The sequence below is a fragment of the Podarcis melisellensis genome, assembly GCF_964234715.1.
Source record: "Podarcis melisellensis genome assembly, chromosome: 8".
In the NCBI taxonomy this organism is placed as follows: Eukaryota; Metazoa; Chordata; class Lepidosauria; order Squamata; family Lacertidae; genus Podarcis; species Podarcis melisellensis.
In genome coordinates, this window is record NC_138540.1 from 45738502 (window position 1) to 45762564 (window position 24063).

The 24063-nt window shown below is 42.6% G+C and overlaps 1 protein-coding gene and 1 long non-coding RNA gene across 3 annotated transcripts in view; both read right to left on the bottom strand.

The window, feature by feature from the left end:
- The window catches only part of LOC309375068, a 605268-nt gene that overhangs the window by 103030 nt on the left and 478175 nt on the right, over positions 1-24063 (bottom strand). The gene's annotated exons all lie outside the window — the stretch shown is intronic.
- The window catches only part of CDH5 (cadherin 5), a 31340-nt gene continuing 17087 nt past the window's right edge, over positions 9811-24063 (bottom strand). For both annotated transcript variants that reach the window (XM_081921635.1, XM_081921636.1), the window contains 10 exons: positions 21515-21803; positions 19928-20044; positions 18845-19012; positions 17643-17830; positions 16463-16716; positions 15870-16000; positions 14714-14838; positions 13278-13386; positions 12307-12552; positions 9811-12031 (listed from right to left, as the gene is read on the bottom strand). In XM_081921635.1, the coding sequence (XP_081777761.1) occupies positions 11523-12031; positions 12307-12552; positions 13278-13386; positions 14714-14838; positions 15870-16000; positions 16463-16716; positions 17643-17830; positions 18845-19012; positions 19928-20044; positions 21515-21803 (2136 nt within the window). In that variant the 3' untranslated portion in view covers positions 9811-11522. The remainder of the gene's footprint in view (positions 12032-12306; positions 12553-13277; positions 13387-14713; positions 14839-15869; positions 16001-16462; positions 16717-17642; positions 17831-18844; positions 19013-19927; positions 20045-21514; positions 21804-24063) is intronic.

Consider the following 24063-nt stretch of genomic DNA (forward strand, 5'->3'; position numbering starts at 1 on the left):
TTGATTGATTGATTGTCTTTCTATGCCAGGTTTTCCACCAAGGACCTCAAGGTGGTCCCTGTCCTCGTTCAGTCCCCACAACCCTGTGAGATGGATTAGGGACTGAGAGGCGGTGGCTGACCTGAGGTCACCCAGTGAGCATCATGGCTGAGTGGGGATTGAACCCTGGTCACACGAGTCCTAGTCCAACATTCTACCCACTGCATCACACTGGCTCTTGCGTTAGTAGCAGTATTTGATGCAAGAATAGCATATTAATGACGGATTTATTACACACACTTTATCAGTTGTTCTGCAAAGCTTTCCCATTGTTATTACACATTCTTTCCTTCAAAGAATTCTGGGCACTATGGTTTGTTAACAGTTGTTGCTGGGATCTATAGCTCTGTGAGGGGTAAACTACACTGCCCATAATTATTTGAAGGAAAGAATATGCTTTGGATGTGCTTTAAAGGTCTAGTGTGCACCTAGCCACATTATTGCCATCTGGAGGCATGCTGTTGTGCAGCAAAAGCTGTGATTCCCTTATTGCAGGGGGTTGGACTAGATGACCCTTGGGTACCTTCTATGATGCTAAAAGTAGGACAAAAACAACAACCCTTGGAATATTTATGGTATAAAAAGTGGGATTGTGTCTAACTGCCCTGAGATCATGTGGGCACAAGCCATCCTGAAAGCACAATGAAAATGATGTCTTTACGTTATTTTCTCTTTACCTAGTGTTCTCTAGGTCAGTTCTAAGAAATCATTGGATGAAAATAGCCCTGCGATCAAAAGCAATTTCAGCTATCAAAAGTGACAGTTTGGAAGCAATGCATTAATTAGGAAATGATTAGTTCCCAGCATGATGCTAAGAATCTAAGTCTGGAAATATATGCTATGCTGTTAGCAGTAGGACTTGAATCAAATTTATTCTGTGGTGATTGAGTTGGTTCCCCAGCTATGACTCAGAACTTTTCAGGTGATGCTGGTTCTATCCACTTTAATATGACTATTCCAGAAAAAGAAATCAGTTTGGCATTGCAATATTTTGGCTCTGGTTCAGCAACGCAGCTGCACCATCTCAGGTGTATGAATGTTTCCTGCTCTCTTTTTCTTCTAGGAGTGGCATTAAAAAAAATAAAAATCAACAGATCAAACTAGCAGGCAAAAAAGTGCCACCTAAAGGGACAATTGTGATTTATTTATTCATTTCCAAACTTCACTGAAAATTTTAAAAACAATTTCCAAACACAAAGTGTTGTATTCCAAGACAAATACATGTACAGTTGTTACGTCTTGTATGCAGTCATCCACAGGGTGGATCTAAAATGTTAAGATAATTTATCTGTAGTGGCTGCTGTAACTGAGATGGAAGGTGGATTACTGTACAATTAAGGTCATTTGGAGTCAAACCCATCTTTTTTTGTTAATCCTCTTATCGCCCTCCAATGGTGACCTAAGCATTCCATAAGTGCTACATGTTCTGCACATATTATTGGGTCCAGGTTTCTGTGGTGGGAGGGTTTTCCTCCTCCAACTGGAAGCAACTATTTGTCTTGCTGCTGTCATAAGAAAGAAGACCAACTCTTTATGCTGAACACTTGATTGATATCATTTTGCATTGACAGTAGGGCTAACCTGGGATCGGGTACAAGATGTTGCCCTGTAATGATGGATGGCAATGGAAAAATTTGGGTCCAGAAATCTTTAAGAAATAGACGCTCCCATCACACGTGGAGGAATGTGCCTTTAAAAATACATCCTCTCCAGCGTAAGAGCGAGAAAGTAGTTAACTCTTGAAAGGCATACGGACATCTAGTGCCCTCATATGATCTTTAAAGAGGCTTCCTGCAATTTAGCCAAAATGGTAAGCAGTGGGTGTTTAGACCATAAAGAGCTCCATTTGTGCTCATCAATTTGTTGGCCTAAGTTGGCTTCAGCACTTCTCAAAGACTCTGCCCAGTGTCCATTTGTAGGTCCAATAATGTTTTATAAAGTAGAGAAGCTTCATCTTGAAACTCTGTATTAGATCTAATTCCTAATGCTTCAGACTTCATTGGGGATCAAAGCCCTTGGATTTAATAAATGAGTGAATGTATTGTATACAAATTTGTTGCATTTGGAACCAATTAGTTGAAATATTCCCAAGCTGTTTCTTTAAATTTTCCATGGTAATTGAGCATCCTCTCGGGAGAGTGTCCTGTATCCTGAATACTCCTGCTCTTGCCCACTGTTTATAATGCCTAAACTTGTCTGTATAACAGAACCTTAGGTGATCTAAAATAGGTATACGAGGGGACACTGCAGGTGCCAGCTGCACTTCCCATAGTTTTCAGACTTGAAAGGGAACCTGCAAGATTGGGTTTTCCAGTTTTTTAATTGCTGCTCTAGAGGGATGCAGAAACGCGAGCACATAAATTGAAGGTTCCATGGGAATGTTCTCCAATTGTATCCAAGGTATCTCAGTTGCATTGTGGACTAGCTTTAAGAGCTGCTTCAAGTGGAATGCCTTGAAAGAAGATTTTTAATGTGGCATCCACAGTCCCCCTTTTTTGCATTGTTTGTGAAGTGTTTGCTACCTAAATGGGTAATTGTACATTGAGGCTCCACTGAACTTTACACCACAGTACCACTTTAATCAGCCATGTCTCCTCCCAAAGAATCCTGGGAGCTGTACCCCAAAGAATTAAGGGTGCTGAAAGTTGTTAGGAGGCCCCTTCTTCCCCTGAAAGAGCTACAATTCCCAGAGTTCACTGGGAAGAGGAACTGATTGTTAAATCATTCGGGGAATTGTAGCTCTGTGAGGGGAACAGGGGTTCATGAGTTTCAGGCACAATAGCCTCCCTAGCTGATGCCCCTGCAGCCTCACTGTCCAGGTTGTTGCTAGAGTAAGGGGTCATGACACCATCCTGCTCATCTGGATTTTGGCCTGAAAGATCACTGAAAAGCATAAGGTATGACACTGCACATCACTGCTGATCCCAGGCACATCTGTTAAGGTGGCAGCCTTAGCTTCTCATTTCCTGGCTTTGTGGAGTTTGGGCCTACATGAGGTAGTCTTAACTCTGGTCATAAACCAGCAGGGTTTTTATTTTTTAAATAATCATTGAACTGTTTTCCTACTGAGAATATCACCTCCCACTTGGCACTTTGTGGTGGTTAAATGGAAGATGGGACTCTGAATTTCACACTGCTGGAGGCCATCTTTGCCTCTTGCCAAGTGCATGCAACCCATGACACATTTTAAGCAGGGAGCACATTAGCATCCTTGGGACTTGAGAAAGGGCACGTTTCTAGAAGAGGTGGAAGAAAAAGAACTCTGAAGGAGATCATTTCAAAGCTAACCAGTTTATCCTCAGGTATGAAACTTTGAGAACCCCCCCAAAAAGAAATGGCCTGTCAAGTTACTCAGCTTTGCAGCCCTTTGTATTCTCCTGGATTGTTCTCTGTTATGAACTGAAATAGAGATTCAGTTTCACAGCTTTGGCTATGAAGTGTCCATAGTTCCCTTATGAGAATGTGACACACATTTCTCCTCTGACAGTATGTGTTTTAAATAAGCTTGACCTGTAAAAAAGAGGTGGTAAGATGATCAGCCTGGAGTTCTTTATATTTTGGAGGAAAAAGGAAGGGCGAAAAGGCCAAGGTCCTAGGTACACGAGAGAATAGCATCCTTAAAGGGCTGCCAGTAGATTGAGACGATGGACAATCCATTTGCAGAGGGATGTGAGAGAGGTTTAGAAGACCAAAAGGAAAGGATGCACACAAAGAGGCTCATTGAGGGTCATGGCATACAAAATCCTGCTAGAAGAAAGAGTCAAGGTTTAGTGATGGATAAAGGAGAAGGGCAAAACCATTGTTTCTGAGAACTCTTTATGCTGCCTAAAGAAAGAGAGCAGAGAGCAAAGCATATGTCAAGAGCTACTGGATATAAGACACTTAAAATGCATCCTTTGCACTTTCTGAAAGGGCTGTTGGTAAACAAGGCCATGCTTGAAAGGCTGAATGCATTAAGACTGACCTTCATGGAGAACAAAAAATATATCTATGGGGGGCAAAAAAATATCCAAGGGTGGCTCAAAACTGATATGATATTTTACAAATGAAGTGGGGAAAAGGAAGAGAAGGAGATTGGGTGCTGGAAGTATGGTAGGATACAAGTGATCCCCCCCCTCCATTTTATCTTGCCTCACCTCCAAATATGCTGCCCTGCTATGAGTTTAGGGTGGGGGTAGGCTGTATGCAAAGTCCCTTTTAATTCCTGGATCCAGCATGGATTCGTTTCCTGGAATAACTAGGCTAGCTTCCTGGTGAGGTAATGGCCTAAGTATGAGTCGTTAAGATAACAAAGGAAGTGAACCTACAGTTCTACAGTTCTATGATTTGATGACCCTGTGCCTGAGTGCTCTGCTGAAATTTCCTAAGTGCTGCTAAAAAGAAGAAAGTGTTCTCCAAAGGGGAAGCTGCAAAGACAGCCTTTGTGTGGTATGCCCCCCCCCATTTCTACTGGCAACAGCACTGCTGATAAATTGGGTGGCAGGTCACTCAGGAAGTCTTAGCAGGCCAATTCTGAAGGAACGCAACACAGAATTTGAGTTCATAGATTTTGCCCCCTAATCCACACACAAAATAATTCTATGGGGTGTGATATAAGGCAAAACGCTATGCTGGAACCAGTTTTGGCATTTTGAAGAACACAAGGACAGCCCTGCTGGATCAGGCCAGTGGCCCATCTAGTCCGCCATCTTGTTCTCATAGTAGCTGGCCAGATGCCTCAGTGGAAAATCTACAAAGAGGGCCTGAGCACAATGGCAGCACTCTCCCCTCCTGCTCGTCTCCAGCAAGTCATATACTTGGGATACTTGGGCTTGTCTCCTGTTTTTAAAAATACAGCAAAATTTGGAACAAGGGGTCTTCCCACAGATGTGTCACTGTGCTCTGAAGGGTATCAGCAAGAAGAAAATGCACCCAATGGCACCTTGGAGAAAAAAAATGTGAAGTTATATGTCTGCTGGTTTTTCACACAAAATGTATGGAGCTGCCAGTGGCAACGGGCACATGTGTCAGAGGGAAGGTGTTGTATGAAGACCTGCTGATAAGGACTGCCATATAAAGAGAAATGGGTGGCACGGCATTTTTGCAGTCTGGGAAAGAAAGAAAAGGCATTTGCAGAGGGGCATGGAGACTTTACATAGCCCAGGGCTTTCCTTCTAGGAAAAAAGGTGTTGGTACTCACCATGAAGTTGTTATAGTAAGTGCCACACTTCAATGAAGTGCTTTTCTTCTAGAAAAAAAAGGTAGCGGTACTGCGTACCCTTGAGTATCCGCAGAACAAAGGCAGTGACGTAGACTTTTACTTTGGTGTTTTCCCATAGGGGGTCAAGATTCCTTTATAGAGACCAAGAGAGCTCTTGAAAATTCAACAGCATCATCTGCAAACAAAGGTTTGTTATGAAGCTCACATATAGCTGTTTTTCAGTTTGAAGGACCTGTTGGATTGCCTTTATTATGATTTGACAATGCCCTCAGAAGTTTCTAATCCTTTTTATCTCTTTTGCAGCACCATTCATTCATTCAGTCCTTTTATTGGTATGCCACTTTCCCACAAAATATTCGTGCTCAAAGCAGTTTACATCAAAGAAAGCAGGAACACATTTCAAACAAATACTATTAAAAAAGTCATAGTAACATAGCAAAACATAGCAGCAAATATAAAAAAATACAAAAATCTAATGCCCTGGCAGGGCTTGCTGATGAAACCTGCGATGGGCTACCCTTAACTTTGCTTTTCTCGAGTATCAAGCGCCTGGCTCTAGACCAGGGGTCAGCAAACTTTTTCAGCAGGGGCCGGTCCACTGTCCCTCAGACAGACCTTGTGGGGGGCTGGACTATATTTTGGGGAAAAAAAATGAACGAATTCCTATGGCCCACAAATAACCCAGAGATACATTTTAAATAAAAGCACCCATTCTACTAATGTAAAAACACACTGATTCCCGGACCGTCCGTGGGCTGGATTTAGAAGACGATTGGGCCAGATCCGGCCCCCGGGCCTTAGTTTGCCTACCCATGATCTAGACCCTTCTTAAATTTTCCCAAATACCCCCATCCTAGCATCTCTCTTGAGTCATTGTGGGAAACTAAAATGTGGCAAGAGCCAGGTGCTTGGCACTGCTCAAAGTGCTGCCCTGCAGCCAGGTAAGCTTGCCAGGGCCCATTGGCAGAGGTGGGGGGAATTGTCAGACAACCTGGAACTGTCCCAGAATTCATTGCTGTGAACCAGCTAGAGGTGGCTACTGGCTTAGATGTTCCTCCTCCTTCTTGCTGTTGTTGCCTATTCACTTGCACTTGCCCAATGAGCAAATGAGAGGAAAGAGAAAAAGAATAGTAACCACGGCACATCTTGTCCTCTAACTCTAGAAGTTGTTGTGATCAGGCCCAGAATTAGGCAAGGGAATGAGCAGTGCCAATAGTACTGAGTTGCTAATGGCCCATTGTGTTAATGACCTAGGATTTCCTCCTATTAGCATATGGACCTTGGTGAGTATATAGCTGATGCCAGCCCTGCGAACAGCTCTTCCCAGTGCCCAGGGCAAGTCTACACATTGTCTGAGGTGGCAGACTGGATTGTACCATGTCAGACAAATTTTGGGTAGGGACATTTTAAAATCTTCTTCCTCATAAAGAAAAATAAAAACCTTCCTGTTCAAAACTAGGAGATTAGGAAGAAAGAGTCTAGCCCAGTCTTGTTCCCTGTTCTGCTAGTTTTCCGTTTGCAGGGAGTTCTGTTTTTTAAAATGAACAAGAAAGCAAAAACTTAGAGGAGCAAATTTGACCTCTGCCCTATTTTCTGAAGTGATAACTGCCATTCTATCACCTCACGTCCCCACTGCATTCCCACTTCATTCTGCTGCATGCATAGACCACGTTTTAGAGGCAGCGCAGGGCTATGCATGAAAGCATCCAATCCTGATGGCAGTGTACTCAGTCTATGCAAAAAGCAATGGCAGGGAACAGAACTGCAGAAGTGGGTTGTCTTAATTATGGCATTGCTGGAGCTGAGTGCCACCTGCTGCTCATTTGTGTACATGCCTCAACTAAATATAGATATATGCTGATTTCACTGAAGACTCAGTTACATGGCTGTTTGAGGGCCAAATTACTTATGCTACAAACAAGATCCATGATTTCCAAATGTACAGTGGTACCTCGGGTTAAGTACTTAATTTGTTCTGGAAGTCCGTTCTTAACCTGAAACTGTTCTTAACCTGAAGCACCACTTTAGCTAATGGGGCCTCCTGCTGCCGTGCTGCCGGAGCACAATTTCTGTTCTCATCCTGAAGCAAAGTTCTTAACCCGAGGTACTATTTCTGGGTTCGCAGAGTCTGTAACCTGAAGCGTATGCAACCCGAGGTACCACTGTATTTGTCTACACAAAAGGAAACCTGGAGAGGCGATGGGCAGGCACTGAAGTGGAGCAGCAGCAGTGTCGGCTGGTAGAGAGTGAGCCTGATGAGGCAGGAAGGAAGCAGCAGGGTCCTTGCTAGGAGTGATGAGACACCCCTCCCTGATGTTTCTGGGGTGCAAGCTTTCTTTCTTGTCCTTGTGCAAGTTATTGGAGAGAGCAAGCCCTCTGTTAACTTGCCTAGGGGAGAGAATCTCATGACCCCCAGCAAGGATACCACAAGAGTAAGGTGGATGGGCTTCTTCCCTGCCAACAGCCATTTTTGGATCCACAGTATACCCAAGTTAATGGAGCTAGCATGCTCATCCCTGCAGCCCCCCACTCAATTCCACTATCAAAGACCTGAAGAGAGCCAATGGCCCATCATGTTAATGACAACAGGATTGTGGGTTTATGTTTCCTTAATGGGACTGAGCGTTCACTTTGATACTGACCACCTGAAGAGAACAATCCCCGCTAGCCATGCCACAATGACTATGGTCTACCTGCACTGAAAGAGGCAATACAGTGGTACCTCGGGTTACAGACACTTCAGGTTATAGACGCTTCAGGTTACAGACTCCGCTAACCCAGAAATAGTACCTCGAGTTAAGAACTTTGCTTCAGGATGAGAACAGAAATCGTGTGGCGGCGGCGGGAGGCCCCCTTTAGCTAAAGTGGTACCTCAGGTTAAGAACAGTTTCAGGTTAAGAACGGACCTCTGGAACGAATTAAGTTCTTAACCCGAGGTACCACTGCATGTCTCCAAATACCAGTGGCTAGGATTCACAAGTGGGGAGAGTGCTGTTGTACTCAGGTCCTGCTTGTGGGCTTCTCGCAGGCATCTGGTTGGCCACTGGGAGAACTGGATGAGGTTTTTGGCCCGTTCTGTTCTTTTGCTGAAGTGTTAAAATCTTCTGGACAATGAGATGACCAGTTAGCTATTATTTATTTCATTTTTATACTACCTTTCCATTGTTGCACCCAGGGCAGTTTTAAAGTACTCAGAGAAATGATATAACATGTAGAAATGGAAAGGAGGGGACAGTCTCACTGGACTGCCTCCCTCACACTCTTCAGCTGGGTCAGGTGTGTGAAAGGGAGTATGGAAAAGGTAAATGACCCCAACTGCTTTCAGCAGGAGTGCTGGTTTGAAAGATGAACGAGGCTTCCTATACCGAGCCTTCCATGAAGGGCATGCAAGACGATCCTGTTTCTGGGCTTGTAATCTCCATGTCTCAGGGCAAGGGTGAGTGAGTGAAGAAGTCCAAACCCTATTTACATAAATGCAAATGTATGGTTATCGGGAACAAGACCATGCCATCAGGTCTCACTTGTGACCAATATATCACAATGTGTTCATTGTTAGGTTAGAACAGAGCCTATGCAGGAAGAAATATGCATTAGCAGATTCCATCAATGCAAATAATACCCTTACAAAACACAGGGTCTTGAACCTCCATGAGAGACCCAAAAGGTATACAGCTGTACCTGAACAGGCTCCAACCCAACCTTTCGATGAATATTTGCAACATTGCACACCATCCTGTATCCTTTTACATAGGTCACATGAACATTGCTCCAAGCACCTTGCTTATGTGATGCCTTCACCAAGTGCAAGCACAAGCTCCTTCTCAGGTGTGCCACAGTTCTTTGAAGGGAATTTTCATTGACACCTTGGAAGGCATAAATAGGCCAGCACAAGTGATTATTTTGAAAGGTGCCCAGGGGTGAAACATAATTCAGCAGCTGTTCTCTGCTACTTTGTTTGACAAATATGCTGGATGTTAGCAATTATTTCGCAAAGCATCTTTTAAGTCGGCAAGAACCATGTTTGCTAACTAGGCCATGTTTCACTCTCTAGGCTATGGAGTGTTTATTTTATTTTGAAGAAACCCCCCCCCCCCGAGTTCAATGAGCTTATCCCTGAGATAGGCACTTTTTGTGGTAAGTGTGCCATACAGTAAGACAAATCCAACAAATGAGAGAGTGCTGCTCTAGGAACACAGGAACAATATCACCTTATATTGAGCCAGGCTATTAATCCACCTGTCTCAGTATAGTGGATGCTGGTTGGCTGGGTTTCTCTTCAGGGTTTCAGTCAGGAAGATCTCCCAGTTCTGCTTGGAGATGCCAGGGACTGAATTTGGGAATTTCTGCATGCAAAGGATGTGCTGTGCCACTGAGCTACACCCCATTCCTCACTACATTTATAGCCCTTTATGCCTTGGGGGTGACTTACAAACATAAGGGAAGAAGTGGTTCCTCAGCAATCTGATAAGCAGATATTATCATCCGGTTTGTAGATTTCCCTGCTTTTAAATGCACTAAAGATACCACAGGTTTGCCTGAAAATCTTACTAATGAGCAGACAAATGCAAGTATACATGAATTTGGCTTTTATGTAGGTAACCCTCCCCACCCACAACGTACATACATACAACTTAAATAGGAAATGAAACTATCCAGTGCAAAAACCATTGATGTACAGTAGAGTAGCTTTTAACACAAACAGATTACAAAATACAAGGATCATAGGACACTTTAAAAACTGGATATTGTTTACAATTGCCTTACAATAGCTTTAAATGATTTTATAGTTAACCTCACTGGTTAAACATCACATACATTAATTACACCCAACTACTTTCATTAGTAGGAATATTTTGTTAAACAAATAATAGCCATACATTATTTAGTAGAACCATACTTATATGTATAGTTTGGATTTTGCATGCTAGTGAAAATGAGTATACCCTGCTCACAGAAAAAGTAAAGGTAGTCATGCTGGCCCATTAGAAAAAAAAGAAAATCTGTATCAGGGCAACCAAAATATGACACAATAGGTGGCAAGATTTGGAGTTTTTCTAAAAGAAGTCTTCATTAGACAGCATGGTAAACAGAAGAATGGGGATGGTGGGGGCGGGACTTGGCGGATGAAGAACCAGTAGATATTTGGGCACAGTCGTAAGGTAGACTGGGGGAGGAGGTAACAGCAATGGAGACTAGTCCACTAGGGCAAGTGGGGCATTGGCCCCTCCAAGTTGGGTCTGTCCTCAGCTGGCCCCCACCTAGCTACTTCCTCACAGGTCCAAGAGGTAGCACAGGCTGTCAGCTTCCTCATCCTTAGTCTCAGAGTTGCCATTGTCTAACACAGCAGAGAGGAGAATGGGGACAAAACTAGAATTAGTTGGCCCCTCCTATCACTCGCTTTAGTGCCCCCTACTGTTGGCCTCCTTATCTTCTGCTCTTCCATTCTCAATGGACACCAGCTTCCACTGGATAACAGGCAACACAGCACCTGGGAAAGGTCTAGGGTAGTTTTGGAAAGGTCAAATCAGTGATGAATCTCCTATTGGTGTTTTGGAAGCATCAAATGCTTGAAATATCCATGTTTACAGTACCTGGAAGAAGGGGTGGGGGGCACCAGCAAGAAGAAAAATATTAAGATAGTTTCACAGTTAATGAGGCTTGTAACTTGGAAAAGTTCCCTGATGCAGCTGAATTTCTTCAGCTGTGTTTGAAAAGAAAAAAAAGAACATTAAAAAATGAATAAAAAGTTAGCCTGTATATACATGCATAATGGAAATTGCAATCAAATGAAACCTACACTCGAGACTAGGAAATTTGCACTCCCTGAAGTCCTGGAAATTGTTCCTTCCAGAATCATGGGTGGGTTTTGACTTAAAAGGGCAGATATTCTAAGTAACTAAAATAAGCAAGAAAGGATCATTAATGCTTGGCTGGGAAAGAGCCACACTTCGAAATGTGTGTGTGCCTGGAGATCTAGCCCTTCCCTTGCTATTCATACATGTGTCAGAGTGCACCAGAAAGGACTCTATGTGGCCCAATCAGGGTCCTCCCTCATGTGCAGGATGCATTAGTATGCTCATGGAGTCCCTTCTGAAGTGCTCAAAAGTCATCGCTTTTGCTGTCTATCATCCTGGTCATGTAAACCTGCTCAGAAAAAAGTATGTTGAGCTGATTTAGGTATTGGGGATGCAGGAATTGCTAGTTGGTTCTGTCTTCTGAACCAACATTCTCTTAGCCACATTGTCTGTGGCTAAGGCTGGGGGAACCTGTCAATACAGAACGCTCAATACAGAAGATCTTCACTGGGTTCCAGCCCATAAAGCTCTGCCAGCATTTTAAACCTGGGACCCCAGTCATTCAGAAAATCATAGTCGATGTCAGAGTCTGAGGATCCTGATCCCAAAGAGCTTAAGGATTCTGCAATGGACTCGGCCCCTTCATAACCGTATATGTGGAGAGTGTCATACGGCAGCAAATCCCCGTCGTTGTCAGCTTCGTCTTTTTTCATCTCAATCATAATGCCCATTTCTCCGGTGCCTGAGATCCCATTTCCTGGGGGCTTTTGTACCCGGGAGTACACGCAAGGCCTGTTCTCCATGGTCATCCTCGGTGACCTCATGCTGGTCTGGCGGACTGAGTTGAGGACTGACACATCGTAGCTGGTGGTGTCCATTTCACCACCACCTTCTTCATCGTAGGCCACCAGCTGCTCATGGATATCCGTCACATTCTTCCTGAGAATGTTCAGGTCTTTCCTGTGTCGCTTCCTCATAACTATTAGCACCATAATCACTGCAAACAAATAATAAATTAGTTGTAGAATGGAGAAGCAAAACAAGCATGCGGTTGAATAGAAAACATAACCTGATTCAACCTGAGGTTTGGCAAGGTGGGAGAAGTAGCCATCTCTGAAAAATGGTTGCTACCGCATGACCTTAAAGAGCAAAATTACTCCATTTTCATATCCCTTTCAGCCACCCCTTTATGTTCCTTATATGTAATATAAGGGGTCTTTTCCCCTATCCCCTGGGAAGGCCAGAAATGTGAATATTTATGAGTAGATTTACCAATGATGGTGAGGATGCAGATCAAGATGGCAAGTAGTGCTTGGACGCTGACTCCCATTTGTTTTGCTGGCTCTTCGCAGAAAGTGAAGTCTCCTTCCTCGTTGCACTTGCAGACATGGATGGCAAGGGTGTTTGTGCTGCTCTGCTGGGGTGAGCCGTTGTCAGAGATGATGATAGGCAAGTAATGGGTTTTGACTAGTTCCCGATTAAACTGTCCGTATTTGACGGTGACATTCGCTGTGCTATCTGAGGAAGGCAATAGTGTCTCATTAAGTGATAATCTCAAATGGTGATTGCCTTGTAGGAATGCCAGCCATCTGCTCCTGAGGCTCCTGAGGCAAAGTAATATTTTAAGGAACCCAGAAAATGTCTGGGTGGCCAGGAGTTATCAAGACTTCTTCTATACAGGAGTGGTTTGTTCTGGGAAATTAGCAGTTTTAGAGAACCAGTTTGATTCAGTGTTGGTCATTTGTTCTGTATTTTATAATTTTGTGATGTTTTAGTGCTTGTGCTGTACATCACCATGATAGTTTTGAATGAGATGGCAGTTTAGAAATGTTTTATAAATGATAATACAATACAGTGGTACCTCGGGTTAAGTACTTAATTCGTTCCAGAGGTCTGTTCTTAACCTGAAACTGTTCTTAACCTGAAGCACCACTTTAGCTAATGGAGCCTCCTGCTGCTGCCACACCGCCGCAGCACGATTTCTGTTCTCATCCTGAAGCAAAGTTCTTAACCTGAGGTACTATTTCTGGGTTAGCGGAGTCTGTAAGCTGAAGCATATGTAACCTGAAGCGTATGTAACCCGAGGTACCACTGTATACAATATATACAATACAATATATAGACAGCCCTAAGTAATTTATAAATAGGGACAAGCAAACCATGAAGCTGTATTTGGAGCATGGCTAGTTAACATTCACGCAATGTTTCCTTTTTGCCATCTCATGAAATCCACAGAAACGTACCGTGATTGTCAATTAGAGTGAAGTTGCTCTCTTCAGACACCAAGGAAAACTTGAATTTCACTCCTGGTGACATTTCATCCTTGTCCACAGCAGAAATCATGATAACAGTCTACAGGAATTGAAAAGGTTGTTGTGAATATACATGGCCATCTTTTCCCTCAAACAATTGCCCAGGAAGGGACTTCATGTTATGAGGTACAGTTACTCCCTGGGAGCAATTTGAAAAATATATTGTACCACACAGCCACGGGCTTTTGTGGAGCAGTGTAAAAGGTTAAAAAGAAGAAAGAGCCAGTCCTTGAAGCACCTCATAAGTACAGGTTTGATTATGTGGCTTCATCTGCAGATCAGTTTTTTCTTAGTTATATTTTATCGAAAAATTTCAGTGAGAAAAAAAAGTAAAGGAAAAGGAACAAAACAAAAGCAAAAATTAAAGAAAAATATAAAAATACTTGAAATTGTGATACAATATGAAATAAACAGCTTTGAAACTAAGGGCAATAGATTCTTAATATTATTTTTTGTTGTAGAAAAAATTAACTATAGAAGCTAAATTATTGTCCCACTGCTTAGGTAAAATAGAATTCTTTATTCTATTCATTTCTCAGATGCTGTATGTCAAATTGATTAATTGAGACCAGGTATCTGTGGAAAACATTCACTGGCTTTTTAGTCTGAGAGGATTTAACCAATTGTTTTATTATCTTAGGTGTATTAGATGCTGTAAAAGCTGCCGGTCCAAATAAAGATGTTAGCATATGGTGCAGCTGCAAATATTGCCACTGGGCTGAATCAAATAGGTGGTGTTTTTCTTTTAATATAGCACAAGTATAAAATTCATCATTCTCATCTATTAATTGGTCTAAAGTCAATATGCCTGCCTCCATCCTGTTCTTTCATTTTACCATTCCCCACCAAACCCTGATTTTTAAAGTGGGATTTCCCCACAAAGTCAGTTTAGCATAGGAAAATCGGTCAATTTTTACTAGACATTGTGTTCCATATTTTCTAGCTGTCAATCCTGTTTCAGGAGAATCCTAGGTTTTAATATATTGTGATCCTAGTGCAGTCCATCAAGATAAAGGAGCTATACATCTATATTCTAGGGTTTCCCAAGTTGGGAAGTTATCACTAATTTTGGGTTTCAAGTTTCTAGTATTTGTCAATAAATAAGCTTGGTGATATAATACCAAATCCGCCTTGTTTTATTTGCAATTGCATTTTTAATAATGATACTTTTGGAGTTGAAGAACCCCAAAGACATTTCCTTAATAAGGGGTTTAATTTTGGGAAATATTTTCTGAGAATATATCTGCAGATCAGTGTTCTGATTTGCACATAGGTTTAAGGGGGGCAAAATGGGAAGATTCAGTCCTGGCAAGGATTGCTGGTTTGTGCAGCTGAGTAGTATTAGCAGTTTGGTTCTGATACATTACCTTTCCTGGTGCGGCATTTTCACACACTCTAGGATTGTAAACATCAGCAAATTCTGGTGCATTGTCATTTATATCAGTAACTTTAATGTAAACTGGTACGTGGGTTTCTAGATTGGGCACAATTCCTGAAGCAAGAAGAAAATCACAGATTTATCAATCAGGCATCTATCTGAAATCAAATAGAGGCAACCAGTATTCACACCACAACAGTGCGGTGAGTGAATTGGAGCAGAGGAACCTTGGTGGCTGGCCTCAACTCTGAGACATGTAAGAATTTCTGCAGAGAACTGCCACACGTAATGCACAATTGTTTGCTTAGGGCTATCTTCATGCGATCTTGAATCCTAAAAAGCAGGGTTTTGGCTCACATAGGGTTGCATCCAATTCTAATATCCATTGGATGCAACTTGCAGAGAGCTGAGGAATATGCTTTTTAGATGGTTCATTCCACATAGGCAAATCTATCAATTTTGGTTTCTGTCAGCTCTCCACTTTTCTACATCAGTTTGTGATTCCACCCTCCAAAAACATTCTCATGAAAATTCACCAGTATTTTAGTGCAAATTTCTCCCAATATACACGTTTTTGTATGCAGGACCTAATGTATGTATGTTTTCAAAGCAATTTCCCCCAAGATAACATGTTTTTGTATGGCATTGTCACCAATGCACACATTTTTTATGTTCACTCTATGCATTTTTATAAGCATGTCTTGGTGAGAAACCTGCATTGCAAATGTCAAACAACTGTGAATTTTGAAGGATGGCTGTATAGCTATAGTTTAGGAAAGTGCGAACTAGGTAGATACACCTTTAAATGTGAACTGATTTGAATTTCTCCCTCCCTCCCTGCATTCCGTGATGCTGTATTATCATGCAAATATGGGTTTTTAACATAAAATCATATCCTTGACAGGATTGGAGGAGTGAAGGAGTGAATCAGATAGTAAGACCCTCATGATTGGTGCCATCCACTTGGCACAAGGCCTTGGGATGGTCCCCACTGCAGAATGACTTTCACGGCATGGATACAACAGTAAAAAGGTTCAAAGAGGGAGGACTTGTAGTTTGCCTGCTTATTGCAATCTGCAAAGAAGAGGGAATGGCTGGGTGCCTCACTCTTGTCAAATTCCCTAGTGACACAAGTTCATACTTACTGTCTTGCTCCAGTTCATTGGCTGCCACAGTTATGTTATGCCAGGCACTTTCTTCCCTGTCCAAAGGCTTCAAGGCAGAAATATATCCCGTGGTGGATATTTTGAAATAATTGGATCTCAGGATGTGATATCTGTGTAGGGTGCATTAAAAAATGGTATCAAAGTAGTATCTGAGGAGGAGCCAAGGCAGAGACAGAGTTGGGGCTGGGGGATGAGTTGTTGGAAGGGGAACATGAAGCATGGTGCTCTCTCCCTCCCTCACGGTTAGTTCAGGGGCAGGGCATGCGACCACGAGAAGGAGGCTCTGCCACTGCCCCAGCCCCAAAGGCCCAGTCACATGTGATGGGGGTGCCTAGTTGCGCCCCATCAGAAATGTGCACCTGGGGCCATGGCCTCATTGGCCCTGCCCAGGCTATGTCTCTGGTTTAACAACATCTGGAGGGCCATAGGCTCTTCATCCCTGCATTATACAGTATAAAAATTCATTTCTTCAACACATTATCTTGGGCTGTATTGTGGATAAAGTGTTGTTGCAAGGGATGCAAACTCAGTTGACTAAGCACCTTTTGGGTACAGAAGAAACTTTCTGTTACCTTATTTTCCGTTTTGCTCTATCTGGGTCATGTGCCGACACAGATCCGATAACCTTTTTGATGTCACTTTCTTCTTGAACTTCAAATATATAGAAAGGTTGGGAAAAGACAGGTGGTTCATCAACATCGAGAACTTTGATGGTTACACTTGCAATACTCTTGGATCCTTTCGTTCTGGAATATGCATAGTTAATGTCGGCATCAGTTGCTTCAACATCAAACTTGTAGGAGGATACCTTCTCAAAGTCCAGTGGCTAAAAACACACATGCAAACATTATCAGTACACAATAAAAAGGGACACTGTTTATACAACAAACATTTTTTTAATATTTAGGAACACAGGAAGCTAGGTCACTATTATCTACACTAACTGACAGAAGCTCTGCAGGGTCTGAGACTGAGGTCTTTCCCAGTGCTACCTGGAGATGTTGGAAATTGAACCCGAGGTGTTTGCATGCAAGGCAGATGCTCTACCATTGAGCTATGGCCCTGCTCCTATGGAGAGAGTTATATATATTTTTCTGGTCTGCAAAGGCCAATTTGGAATGAACCTGGAATTTAATGGAAACTCTTGCAAACTCTTCTGGAAGTTTTGTACACATGTAGATTTATTTAGTCAATTATTAGCCTGTTGTGTGAGAGTGGGTAATAATAATAATAATAATAATAGTTATTTATTTATACTCTGCCCATCTGACTGGGTTTTTCAGCCACTCTGGGTGGCTCCCAACAGAATTAATGATAATAATAATAATAATAAAAATGATAAAACGCCAGACATTAAAAACTTCCCTAAACAGGGCTGCCTTCAAATGTCTTCTAAAAGTCAGATAGTTGTTTATTTCCTTGACATCTGATGGGAGGGCATTCCACAGGGCGGGCACCACTACCAAGAAGGCCCTCTGCCTGGTTCCCTGTAATCTCACTTCTTGCAGTGAGGGAACTGCCAGAAGACCCTCAGAGCTGGACCTCAGTGGCCGGGCTGAACGATGGGGGTGGAGACACTCCTTCAGGTCTACTGGATGTGTCTAGATGTATGAATGGATGTGTGTGTGCCTTTTGTACTGGCCCTACCAACCATGGGCACATGCTCCTGGAAAATTAAGTGAAGGTAGTTCTTGGGCTCACAAAGATTCCCCACCCCTGATGTAAACAATGATACCCTGATCATTACCATACCTTCTTAGGTCTAATTATTCCTTCGTTTGTGAAGGGGTTTGGTTCTATTCTGAAGGTATCTTGGTAAGGTCCTTGGACAAAACTGTACTTTGTATTTCTGTTCTGTGGCTCATCAATGTCTTCAACTTCCAGTCTACCAACTTCACCATCTAACCTGGTATTTTCAGGGACTTCAAAATGGAAGTTTTCTGGAAAACAAACAAATAAAAGTACGTTGGAATAAAAGGAAAATCAGAACATATGTTCTTGATAACAAAAGGATCATCATTTTGCTCATTTCAGTTTTTATCACTAAATTGTGTGGCATTGGCCTTATGTGTGGCCATCTTGAGTGTTTTCATGCTCTGAGGCCTGGGTATCCTTTTGGCTAAGGGGCTGTATCAGGATCAGCTGTTGGAAACAGGGTGCCCCTGGAGTAGCTTACATAACATACGTTAACTAATGGACCACATGATGAATAACAGAATATTTGGCAGAAACCAAACTGCAGCAGAATTGAAACAGCACTGATTGTGACAAATACAGATCACAACAGAAAGTGCAGCCTTCTTACATCCCCATTTGCAATATGCCTGTTTATTTTTAACCAGTTATGTAAAACTTGAAATTCAATATTTTTGTATTTAGAGGCCCCTTCTAATTTGAGGCCCTAAACTGTAGCTTCTGTGTGTAAATCTAACTGTTTGCTGTAGACCCACCCATTCATTCTTTGTTTTCACTGAATGAATGGGAAATGATGGTGTGTCAGTTGGTGGCATGGACAGAAGGCTGTGTTAGCTTCAAGGAACACAGGGCTGTAACCAACTTAGTCCTGCTCAGAGCTGACCCACTGAAATTAATGAATTTAAGTTAGGCGTGTCCATGAACCTCAATGGGTCTACTCTGAGTAAAAGTAGAATTGCATAACACCCATAGAAAGAGTCAGACCATTGATTCATCTAGCTTAATACTGTCTACTCTGCCTAGCAGTATGCAGTGCCCCCTGCATGGAAATGCTGGACAGCCACTGCCAGCCAGTGTAGACATGCTGTACTGGATGCATCAGTGGTCTGACATGCTGTCATGCAATATACAAATGTTCTAAATATCTAGTCAGATTTAGACCCCCCACTGCATTACATTCAACTGAATGCAATTTCCATCAACTGAGTTAGGAGTAGATGGCTTCATTAAATTTAATTCATTGATTTGGCAAAACTAACTTTTCCTAAATGTTGGGAAGTTGTCATTGATGTCAGTCAGTGAGATGCGGACTGTAGCAGTGCCTGATTCTTCTGAGTGTAGACCATGGCCATCCACTGCTTCTACCACAATTGTATAAACAGGGGTTTTTTCTCTGTCCAAATCCGGTACAGCTGTGTAGATTGTTCCTGTAAAAGAAAAGAAGAAAGCTAAACATGTATCTGCCTCATCTATCACCTCAACATTTTTTTTTTACTATTAGATTAATCTGTATAACCTAAATTTCTACTGCTTGCCTTTAATTTAGCATTTTTAATTTTCAAAAGAGTTAACAGAATTCTGACCCCCTCCCTCAGATCACTACTTGCCAGTTTTGGTTGTCCAGCCGTCTTCTCCAAGGCAGTCCTCTCTTCTCCCTTTTCATCCTTCCAAGGTAAACTTTATGTGTGGTGTGGTCTACCTACCTACCTACCTACCTACCTGCTTCAAATCTAGAAAAGCCAGCTGTCATTGTTTGCTCCTCATCAGCAGATGAGGGGGTGAGAAATCCTTTGAACTTTTCAAAGATCCTTCTAATCCCAAACTTTGGTGGTTTCATATCTATTGGTTTGGAAACTAAATGGGACCATCAGAAAGCATAGGTGCCAACTCCCTGGGGCCCTGAGTGCCTGAGCTCCCACAAAATTCCCCACGAAGGGGCTGGGCACCCACAATTTTAGTGCCAGGGCCATGCACACTGCATGGCACTCACAGCCCCGGGTACCCATGTTTACAGGGCCAAGTTGGTACTCCTGTCAAAAAGGCATTGGTTTCTGCTTGCTTGGAAGACTCAGCAGGTGGGTATGCAGAAGTATATTATTTCACAGTGAGTCTGAAAGTTCTCAAAGGCTGACAGATCAACAAGCTGACTTGACAGATGATGTGGTGTGGCCTGCCTTCTACACAGAAGTTTTCTACTCAGGCTTGCCTGTTAGCGTGAACAATAAGAGTGCTTTGTTCTACTTATAGATCTCAGACTTCCCAGGACTAGCTTTCCTGAATTGGGAGGAGTTGAGTCTGGCAGGATTACTTTTCACCAGCTGATTTATTGATATCATACCTACCAGTATCATCTATTTTGAAGTATTGGTTTCCCTGAATAACTTTGTAGGAAACACGAGTATTGCCAAGAATTGTGGGGTCATCAGCATCTACAGCTGTCACTTTAGTGACTGATGTTCCTAGAGAGAGCAAGAGTAAGGGTGGCGGGGAGAGAGATTGTTACCAAAAGATGATACTCCATTATTAGTGTTCATATTCTGTTCGTGTAAAAAACTGCCAACAAGAACTGTGATGAATCTGCTTAAAGAGGTGTGAAAAATTGACTCTCCTGAGACAAACCTTTTCCTCCCTCACCACTTTGAACCCTCCTATTTAATGCTGCTGCTGTTAGGACATTTCTATCCTACATTTGCTCCAAAGCACTTTAGGCCATGTAAGTGTACACAGTTCCCTCCTCTCCCCATTTCATCACTGCCACAACCCTGTGAGGTAGGCCAGGCTGAGAGACAGTGACTGACCCAGGCTTCTGGTCCAGAACTCTAGTGCACTTCTCCACACTGGTTGTAATAAGAATGCTCAATTAATCAATCAAATAAATAAATGTATAGCCTGCTCTGCCTCACAAAGGAGCCCAGGGTGACAAACAAGTGATGAAACAATAAAAATATATTTAAAACGATTCCAATGCAGATGTAGACTGGGAAAGATATCAGCTTAAAAGGCTTGGTGAAAGAGGAAGCTATTCTGGGGCTAGCCATACAAGTGGTGAGTCAAGGATGGAAAGGGTTAACTAAGAGAAGGGAGAGGTTACTTACAGACCAGGGATCTAGGGTGGGTACTGTGTGTGTGTGTGTGTGTGTGTGTGTGTGTGTGTGTGTGTAAGCTCTCAAAGAACATTATGCATCTAAGTGCTAATCTGGGCTTGGCTGAGCTGGCTAGATGTCTCTTGAACCTCCATCCAAGGCCATAAATCACTGCACACCTAGCTCCACATGACTAGAGTGGCTCTGAGCCATGGTCTGTTTCTGCAAGTATTCAGCGTAAGAAACTAAGGGAGAGTTAGCTTTCTTACTGCAACTGGATGATCTATGCTTCTTTTCATTTATATTAGTGGTGGGAAACCTCCGGCCTCTGAACCCATTTCTAGCAAATTCTGCCCACTTGCCAATCATGTGACATCATTTGATGTTACCCATCTATCATTTTTATTTGTCCTGCCACTTTCCATGTTATCTGTGGCTTTCCCCTGATTAAACTTAACATTTTATGTATCTTACATTCATTTTAGATGCTTTAAAGACTAAGCCTTAAAGGAGACTTAAATTTAAGAATATGTAAAATGTTTGCAGAATACATAAAAATTAAATTAAATTAAATTTTTTTTAAATGCATTGTTTTTAAAAAAATGTTTTGCTGGTCTTTTTGTTTTGTTGGCCTTTCAACCTGCTGACTTTTGCCCCCCCCCCCTTTCTCTGCCCAGTAGCCTTGCCTGCTATTGGGCAGAGAAACAACTTCTAGGGTCCTAGGTTGGCTAGGTTTGAATCTGTCCCTTGGGCAGAAAGTGACTCCCCATGCCTAGTTTCTGTTAAGGTACTCTTTTTTTGCATGCAAGCACAGTAGCATTTTTTAAAAAAGAGAGATGAGCTTACCTAGTGGTGACATTTCCAAGACAGAACCATTAAACACTTTTTGTACAAATACTGGGGCATTGTCATTGATGTCATAGACTATGATACGAAACACGGAGGGTTGTTCCAATGACTTATTAGTGAAACGGTCAAGAATGTGAGCCTTCAAGTGGTACTCAGCTTTCTTCTCTCGGTCCAGCCTCTCATTTGCAGACACATCTCCAGTGCTGTCTTCCACTCTAAACAGAGTCCCAGCACCTTCCCCTTCAAGAACGTATTTAGCATTGGGATTCCTGATGGTTGATGTGATCTAAAAAGTACAACAAAGTCTGTAAATAAGAATTAAAATGTGAAAGCAGAACAAAATTGTGACAGTCAGTAAGGAATCCTAGGAACATAATCCTCAGATGCTGCTGAACTACAACTCCCAGAAGCCATAGGAAGCCTAGCCAATGGCCAGGGACTCATAAAACCCATTGCTCAGGTTGTATATATGTGTAAATAAACTATATATATATATATATATATATATATATATATATATATATATATATATATATATATAGACACCAAAGTCTTTGCTGTGCCCCATTTCCAAAAGAAAACACAAACCCTGGGTAAGCTGCTTGGAACCCCTAGAGTCTCGTCCCGCATGGAGATAGGGGTGGCATACAACAATATAGTCAATGGAACAGTACATTATGAAATCCCCTCGATTGACTGCATGTGACTCAGGCAAAGCTTTTCAGATGGTGTTCATTGCTGAGTTTGATGCTGTCCTTGATGGAGGCAGCTGTATGTTTTCATCTCCCTGAATGTTAGCAGGGTTCTGTCAGGCTGTCATAGTGAAGTGAAGGGGACCTTTCTGGATCAGTGCATTTGCCTGACAGTCTGTGAGTACTGCAACAAGTACTGTCTGCTAATGTGAGCTTGTTCTGTAGGACATGGCAAAGCTTCCTCTCTTTTCCTGGAATTGTCCCCAAAGAGAGTTCCTTCCCTTGTATGTTTGCTCGTTCGTCTTCCAAGAAAGGAACAGCATATATCTGACTCCTTCTCAACATGCTTGTGTTAGCTCTCAGACCCGCAAATGCATCTAAGCTTTGCAGAAAGGTCATAGTGCTATAATACTAGGGCTTCGTAGAAAATGATAGATTTCCAGCTTTCATGACTTTAGGTACTTTCATGTAGATTCATGGGCAAAATAATTTCCTGGAACTGCTGTGGTGTGCACCGCTTGTTTAATGTTTGCTGAATAATTTCTATTTATTTTATTTATTTATTAAATTTCTATATGGCCCTTCACCTGAAAATGACTAGCTGTTTACAATATATAAACACAAAAATGCATAACATAGTAACAAACAAAAACAATATCCCTTCCCACCCAGTTTAAAAGGCCATAAATTGTTTAATTAGCCAGAGGCCTGGGAGAAGAATGTTTTTGTCTTACATGTAAAGATATGTAAGGAAGGCGCCAGGTGAGCCTCCCTTGGGAGACCATTCCACAAGTGGGGAGCCACTGCAGAAAAGGCCCGTTCATGTGTTGACACTCTCCGGACCTCTCGCTGAGGAGGCACATGAAAAAGGGCCTCAGAGCATGTTCTCAGTGTCAGTTCATATGGAGAGAGGACATCCTTGAGGCATTGCGGTCCTGAGCCATTTTAGACTTTATACATCAAAACCAGCACTTTGAATTGGGCCCAGAAACTAATTGGCAGCCAGAGCAGCTGGGTCAGGATTGGTTTTATATGCTCAAACTGTCTTGCCCTAATGAGAAACCTGGCCACTGAATTCTGCACCAGCTGAAGTTTCTAAACCATCTCCAGAGGCAGCCCTGTGTATAATGTATATAATGTATAACCTAGAGGTTACCAGAGCATAGATGACAAACATTAGGCCATCCCTGTCAAGATAGGGGTGCTGCTGGGCCACCAGCTGAAACTGATGGAAGGCACTCCAAGCCACCAAGGCCATCTGAGAACAGCAATGGATCTAAAAGGACCCCCAAGCTGCATACCCACTCTTTCAGAGGGAGTACAACCCCATCAAGAGTAGGCAACCTCTCAGCCATCCAGTGTAGGGAACCACCCACTAACAGTTCCTCAGTCTTATGTGGACTGATCTTCAGTGAGGCAGGCAGTAAACCAGCAGAATCTCCAATCTGTCCCAATTGCCCAGGGCCAGGAACACACACTCTAGATCTCCCCCCAAACTGGACAGAGAGTTTGAAGGGGGAGAGAGAATCTCTATAGACCACAGCAACTCACCCTCCCTGATACTGCACTGAATACACAGGGGAGCACCCAGGTCTCAGACCAGATTGGCCTCCTCATCCATAATCAGATCATAGAATCATAGAGTTGGAAGAGACCACAAGGGCCATCAAGTCCAACCCCCTGCCAAGCAGGAAACACCATCAGAGCACTCCTGACATATGGTTGTCAAGCCTCTGCTTAAAGACCTCCAAAGAAGGAGACTCCACCACACTCCTTGGCAGCAAATTCCACTGTCGAACAGCTCTTACTGTCAGGAAGTTCTTCCTAATGTTTAGGTGGAATCTTCTTTCTTGT